This window comes from Eleutherodactylus coqui, chromosome 12 (assembly GCF_035609145.1).
Source record: "Eleutherodactylus coqui strain aEleCoq1 chromosome 12, aEleCoq1.hap1, whole genome shotgun sequence".
In the NCBI taxonomy this organism is placed as follows: Eukaryota; Metazoa; Chordata; class Amphibia; order Anura; family Eleutherodactylidae; genus Eleutherodactylus; species Eleutherodactylus coqui.
In genome coordinates, this window is record NC_089848.1 from 100,906,842 (window position 1) to 100,914,378 (window position 7,537).

The 7,537-nt window shown below is 43.1% G+C and overlaps 1 protein-coding gene across 1 annotated transcript in view; it reads right to left on the reverse strand.

Annotated features, from left to right (window-relative positions):
• The window catches only part of MNX1 (motor neuron and pancreas homeobox 1), a 16,265-nt gene extending 12,088 nt beyond the window's left edge, over positions 1 to 4,177 (reverse strand). The window contains exon 1 of the mRNA XM_066584498.1: positions 3,543 to 4,177. Within this exon, the coding sequence (XP_066440595.1) occupies positions 3,543 to 4,038 (496 nt within the window). The 5' untranslated portion in view covers positions 4,039 to 4,177. The remainder of the gene's footprint in view (positions 1 to 3,542) is intronic.
• Positions 4,178 to 7,537: the final 3,360 nt, after the last annotated feature.

The following is a 7,537-nucleotide window of genomic DNA, read 5'->3' on the forward strand; positions in this document are numbered from 1 at the left end:
CACAAACATTTATAAATGTATATTTACCATATATTATGTATTGTTACTCTTTCTTTGTATGTATCTTTCTGAATTATTATTGTTACTAGCAGTTGTATTTCTGTTGTCATCTTTCTACATATATTATCTACATTTTTGGTCTCTATCATTCAGTATTTCTGCCTATCCATATCAATAGAACTAATACCCCTCCCTCTCTCTTTACTTACTATATATTCTGTATTCTCACTTATTCTTTGTATATTTTTTGTGTGTTGCTATCTATTTTCATATACAGTACACTCTATACTCTTATCTCTTTCACTCTCTATTTCTGCACATCCTTGTATAGGACTAGTAATCAGTGTCTCTCTCTATTTATTTAGTATAGATCCTGTATTATCACTTTCTTTCTATGCATCTTTATGAATTATTATTATTACTACCGGTAGTAGTATTGTTGTTGTCATCTCCCTACAAATATTGTCTGTATTCTCGTTCTCTATCACTCTGTTGTATTTCTGCCTATCCACGTGAACAGAGCTTTGCTCTCTATTTACTTACTATTTATTCTGTACTATGTATTCTGTATTCTTACTTTTTCTTTGCATGTACTTTGATGAATTATTAGTATTGTTATTAGCTCTCTACAGATACAGTATGCTGTGTATTTTCAGTCTCTTTCACTCTCCGCTTATCCTTGTAAATAGAACTTGCAGTCTCTCTATTTACTAACTATATAATCTGTATTCTCACTCCTTTTTGTTCATACCTTAAGTAATTAATAGTAGCAGTAGTGGTAGTATTAGTATTGTAAATTTCTATATCTGTACATATGCACTCAGTATTCTTAGTCTCTTTCGCGCTCTATTCCTGCTTATCCTTGTAAATAGAACTTGTATTCAATCTCTTTCTCTGCTTACTATACATTCTCTGTTTTGTATATACCTTAATAAATTATCATCAGTAGTAGTCGTAGTATTAGTATTGCCAATATTAGCTAGCTCTCTACATACTATATGTACTCTGCATTCTCAGTCTCTCTCACAATTTTCTCTCGTTTGTATTTTTCTCTTTATATTTTGGGTCTTTCTTGTGATTTGCCCCCTATCTCCCTCTTTCTTCTTTCTCTCTGCATTATGTTTTCTCTTTCTTTCCTTCTTCCCACTCTTCTTTTGTTCCATGTATCTCTATTTCTGCATTTATCCCTTGCTCTTCTCCACTATATGGCCCTCTCTCTCATTTCTATTCTCTCTGTCTCCCTCAGTATAATTTGTGCACCTTCTTATGAGCCCATAGCTCTTTGCGGCACAGCAACATCCATAGTATAATCTATTATATAAATCTATTATAATCCTGGCGCTCTTCTGCAGCCATAATACACCTGGGTGTCACCATCAGAAGAAATAATATTCCCATAGAGCTGCGCTTTAATTTAGGGAGTTGAGATCACAATGAAATATATAACATGTTCTCAGCACTGGAAGATGATGATGATGGCTTGCTGGAATCTGTCTCAGGGCCATTAGAAAACATGAAAGGGAAGGATGAAATGGAGCTGTGATTTGTAATCAGCCTGATAAGTGGTTTAGAGCCTTGTTCCAGCAAGTAATTCTAGCTATCTGATAAACCAAGACTTTATTTACTAGTGAGCCTTGGAGCTTAATCCCCACATAACAGCCTGTAGGAAAGAAAAAATAAGAATGGAAAAGAAAAAAAACAAAAGACAGCAAAAAAAGAAAGGAATTGAAAAAAGAAAGACAGAAAGAAAGAGAAAAAGGGTAGGGAAAAATAGGTGAAAGAAAGAAAGAAAGAAAGAAAGAAAGAAAGAAAGAAAGAAAGAAAGAAAGAAAAAAATGGGTAAGAGATAGATAGATAGATAGATAGATAGATAGATAGATAGATAGATAGATAGATAGGATTGCATTTTCTCTCTATATCAAAATGTTATCGATTCTATCTCATTCCATTCTTTCTTGTTACATAAAGAATTAGACAGTGTATATCGACTACAATGGAGTAATAATCTCAAACCATAAATATTTTCTGTGCAGGCAGATGAAAAAGATGCTACATGCTATATATACGTACAGTGTATACTGATTTGAAGAACTGAATTTGTCATTTATTTATTTAGCACTGCATTATATATACATGGTAACAACTTTCTAGTTTAAGATAACTCAGTTGGTTTCCATTATCGATCGATAGATAGATCTTAAATCACTCTATCCATCCATATATGCCTTGGTCTGTTTGTTTTCCTCTATATAATATATGTATAATAAACCAGATACTGCAGCAACATAGCCTTTATAATAACTATATGTGCATGCTCTACAGCCCTCATCCACAATGGTAAAAGCAGTGGACGTAAATATGGCCTTGAGAGAACACGAATATAAGCAGGATGAATGTCATGAATGTGCAGGTCAGAAACGTGAGGTATCTTGGACACTGAATCCTCCATATAGAGACACAACTGTAACTGTGTACATGTCCCTATACAAATACCATCCACTATAATCATTACAAAATTAATGATTATACCCATACATAGAATATGGGTACAGTAACTGGAGAGCAGACAGGGGGATCCTCACACACTGCAACACAGCAAGCACAGCCCAATACAGCAAGAGTGTGTATATATATATATATATATATATATATATATATATATTCACACATATATACTGTATATGTGATACATAGATGCGCATGACATACATAGGTGCATTTGAGATTCATAGATGTATATGAGATGCAGAGATATGTAGATAGATATGAGATAGATAGATAGATAGATAGATAGATAGATAGATAGATAGATAGATAGATAGATAGATAGACAGAGATGTGAGATAGATAGATAGATAGATAGATAGATAGATAGATAGATAGATAGATAGATAGATAGATAGATAGAGAGATAGATAGATAGGAGATAGATAGATAGATAGATAGATAGATAGATAGATAGATAGATAGATAGATAGATAGATAGATAGATATTACTCGCATGTGGGCAGGGATATCCTGTAGTTTGCACAGTATCAGCATTTAATCTAGCTACATTGTTCCCATGTATGATGGGGTTGTTGTGCTGAATTTTGTATCAATTTATGTTTACAGACTGTAACATCTAATTTTTATATTGCATATAACAAATATATTGTACTTTAGCATAGTTCGGCGGTATACATTATATACTCACGTAGAAAATAACAAAATATACAGACTAGATAATAGATCATACAAGAAGGAGATGAATAATAATGAAGAGTAAATCTATCGAAATAATAGAAACAAACCCAAAATAAATGATGGGAAGTAAATGTCGGAATATAGAAAGGACTGCTCTCCATCTGCACAGGTGTAAAGTGTCACGAGTATCACCGTCCATCCAGTTCTATCTAATATCTCTCTATCTATCCTCTTTCATCGCTCTCTATACCGTATATTCTCTCTCTACTGTATTTTCCATCATCTCCCACATGGCCATCCATCCATCCAACTCCTAGTCCATTAGTGTGAGATGACATAGTAATGAGGGTACTCACAGTTGAAATCTGCCATCTTGGGCAGCATCATGCCAGCAGTGGAGGCTCGCAGCCACTGGTCCAGCTGGAAAGTGCCCGCACTGATCTTGATGGGGTCCATAATGTGGTGGGCATGATGGGCTCCCTGGATCTGGGTGGAGTAGGGGTAGGGCAGGGCTGGGTGCTGTCCGGCCGCTAGAGCCGCTGCTGCAGCAGAGTAACCATAGACCGGGTGCCCATACAGAGCCTGGTGCTGGAGGCTGGCAGCTCCCGGGGGGTGCATGCCCATCATAGTGCCCGGGTGCTGGTGGCTGCTCAGGAAGCCGGGCTTGGGCAGCAGTCCGCACGTCCGAGGGGGTGAGGGGCTCTCAGTCCTCAGGTCGGGGTGCTCGGAAGGGGGACTGCTGGACAGCGAGGAGGAGGACAGGGACGTGACCAGGGACAGCGGGGAGGTCTGCGGCTTAGGGGGGTCCATGGCCAGGAGGGCGTCTATCCGGAAGTTCTTGGACTTCTCCATGGATCCTCCGGGACCGCAGAGAAGAGACAAACTCCGGGAGCAGAAGCAACAGAGTCCCGGGGTGAGGAGCAACTGTCAGCGAGGAGCCGTGCAGAAAAGCCGAGTACAGGGGAGCAGGTGCGGAGAGCAGCGAGCAGCACGGATGACCACACGGCCAGGGGTCCGAACCGGGGGGCTCTGTCACTTGAAGGCCCGGCCGTCCTGTCTATTGGACACCTCAGCCCCGGCCTCTGATTGGCGGAGGAGGCCGCTGGGCGGGGTCAGCGCTCACTTCTCATAGACTGTCAATGAATGAGACTGGAGTAGAAGTTACTAAAAGCTCCTCCCACTGTTCCTCCTCCACCAATCATCGGTGTGTAGTAGTGATCGCAGCGATATCGCTAGTGTGCTAAGTGATAGATGTCCACAGATACACTGCTGTTAAATGTGCACTAGTAATGCACATACATCACTATATATCTATATATATACATACGCACAGACACACACTCATTGTCTAAACTAATGCCTCCTCTAGAAGTCATCAAGAATGGAATTACTTTCACTGTGTGATTATAACATTGATATGGTAAGTTATTACAATTTTAGATCCTCTAGCTTGGATACAAGATGTGATACAGGCGGGCATAGAGGTTCTAGTACCCTGTTGTATCACCTCTAGCTTGGATACAAGATGTGATACAGGCGGGCATAGAGGCTCTAGTACCCTGTTGTACCGCCTCTAGCTTGGGTACAAGATGTGATACAGGTGGGCATGGAAGCTCCAATACCCTGTTGTACTGCCTCTAGCTTGGATACAAGATGTGATACAGGCGGGCATAGAGGCTCTAGTACCCTGTTGTACTGCCTCTAGCTTGGATACAAGATGTGATACGGGTGGGCATGGAGGCTCTAGTACCCTGTTGTACCGCCTCTATCTTGGATACAAGATGTGATACAGGCGGGCATGGAGGCTCTAGTACCCTGTTGTACCGCCTCTAGCTTGGATACAAGATGTGATACAGGCGGGCATGGAGGCTCTAGTACCCTTTTGTACCACCTCTAGCTTGGATACAAGATATAATACGGGTGGGCATGGAGGCATACAGGTTCTGTATGGTGTCCTGCGGCATATCGGTCCACCTTTGCTGTCATTGAGCCTCTAGATCATGTAAACTCATAAGTTGGTGTCCCAGTTGGTCCCATACAGGTTCTATTGGCGATAAATCTGGTGACCGGGCAGCCACAGAAGTGTGACAATGTTGTGGGGGCTCCTGTGGCCCCCTTGTGTGTGCGGCCGAGCATTATTCTGCTGGAAGCCACCATGAGGGGAACACATGTGTCTGCAGGATGTCCTGAACATATCGCTGAGCTGTCATTGTCCCTCATACCACTACTAGGGTGGACCGTACAGACCCGCAGAAAAAAATGGTCATATCAATTATGCTGCATAATTAACGCTGTAAAAAATGGCAGCATTGATGTGTTTTCCCCCCTGCATTAAAAAATAAATTAATAAAAGTTGTACAATACATTACATGCACCCAACTATGGTACCAATAAAAACTAAAGTTCACTATGCAAAAAACAAGTCCTCTTATGGCCATGTGGATGGAAAAATAAAAAAGCTATGGCTTCTGAAGAGTGGAGATGAAAATCCTCAAAAAATCATTGCGTCTTTATGGCCAAAATAGGTCACGTCACTCAGGGGTTAAAAGGAACCTGTCACCTTCATCCAGTACCATAAACTAAGTAACGGCGCTGTGAGGGCAGGTGGCAGGAACCAGTATGTCATACTCACATGCCTGCCTGCTGGTTCCCGCGAAAAACTTGCACCTTCCACAGATAGGACAGGCGTGGCTACAATGCCAGTGCTGCGAGAAAAGATAGGACCTGACTAGAGATGAGCGAACGTGCTCGGCCACGCCCCTTTTTCGCCCGAATACCGCGATTTTCGAGTACTTCCGTACTCGGGCGAAAAAATTCGGGTGTCGCCGTGGTGGCGCGGGGGTTGCAGCGGGGAGTGGGGGGGAGAGGGAGAGAGAGAGGGCTCCCCCCTGTTCTCCGCTGCTACCCCCCACGCCGCCACGCCTCTCCCCGCCCCCCGGCGCACCTGAGTACTTTTCACCCAAATAGTGAAGTACTCGAAAATCGCGGTATTCGGGCGAAAAAGGGGCGTGGCCGAGCACGTTTGCTCATCTCTAGACCTGACGTATCTTTGGTGTGTGATGTGCAGGAGTCTCCATAGACTCTTATGGGAGCTGGAGTTTATGGAAACTCCTGTGTAGGAAAAGAAGATTACAAGTAATTAGGAGGATTTCTGCCGACCGAGGAAATTCCCAATTGCAGCTGCGCCAATACACCCAAAAGCACATTTTAAATGTTCTGCTGTAAACTCCTGCTAGTCCCAGTGGGGAACCCCAGAGGGTTCCATTTATATCCCCAGGGTTCCCTTAATCCCCGTGGGGACTAACGGGAGTCTACAGAGAGACACTTAAAGTGTGCTTCTGGGCAGCAAGTTTTAGATGTCCCGCTGTTAGCAGCTGGGTATTCCTCCAGCCCCATTGCTAGGTGATTCCCAGCAGTGGGGGGCAGTAGGGGACTCCCTCCTACTCTCTCCCCAGCATGTGGTTCCCCAAGGGATTTCCCTATAGAGGAAAGAGATAAGGGTGGGGTTGCAGAGCTTCCCAGAGAGCAAGGATGTGGGTAGAGGGATTCACCCTCTACCCCTGCCCACTCTAAACTTGCAATGGGAGGAATCCCAGGGAGGAGTCCTCTAGCTCCGCCCTATCACTCTAGCCCTGCCCCTCCCTCTCTGCTATGGGGATGTCCGTCGGGGATCCCCATAGCTGGGAGAAAGAGAGTGGGGCTATGGGGGTTTAACCCATTGCAGGGAGAAAGAGAGCGGGGCTATGGGTTAATCCCCCATAGCCCCGCTCTCTCTCTTCCAGCTATGGGGATCCCCAAGGGATATCCCCATAGCGCAGAAAGAGAGAGAGTGGGGCGATGGGAATCTCTCTTTCTGGAGCAGTTGCGCTTTTTAAAGCAACAGGCTGCTGCAGAGAATGGGCGTTTTTCACATGCATGAAGGTCGGATCTTCTGCACGTGAAAAATTGTCCATTGACATGATTTTTAGTGCAGTATAGGCGCGATTTTTTTACGTGCCCACACTGCGCTAGAACCATGCTCGTGTAAACTAGGCCTGAAATGTAGATTTATGAAACAGCTAAACCAATCAGTTTAAGTAAGAGACCCCTGAAATCAGCGTTCCTGTCACTATACAGTAGTGATCGCAACAAGGGAAAAATTAGGGAATTGAAAGCTTCCTTTGAAAGGCTGAAAGGCACATGGGCATATCCTCTATCTGTGTATGTCACGGACAGCACATTGACCAGTTTTCATACGGTCCAATAGTCTATGTGAAAAAAATTGCTGCATTTCATATTCTCACCCATATCATGGACAAGAAAAGGACACACAATATGCAATGTTCACACAAATCAGACTTAGAGCAGCTTC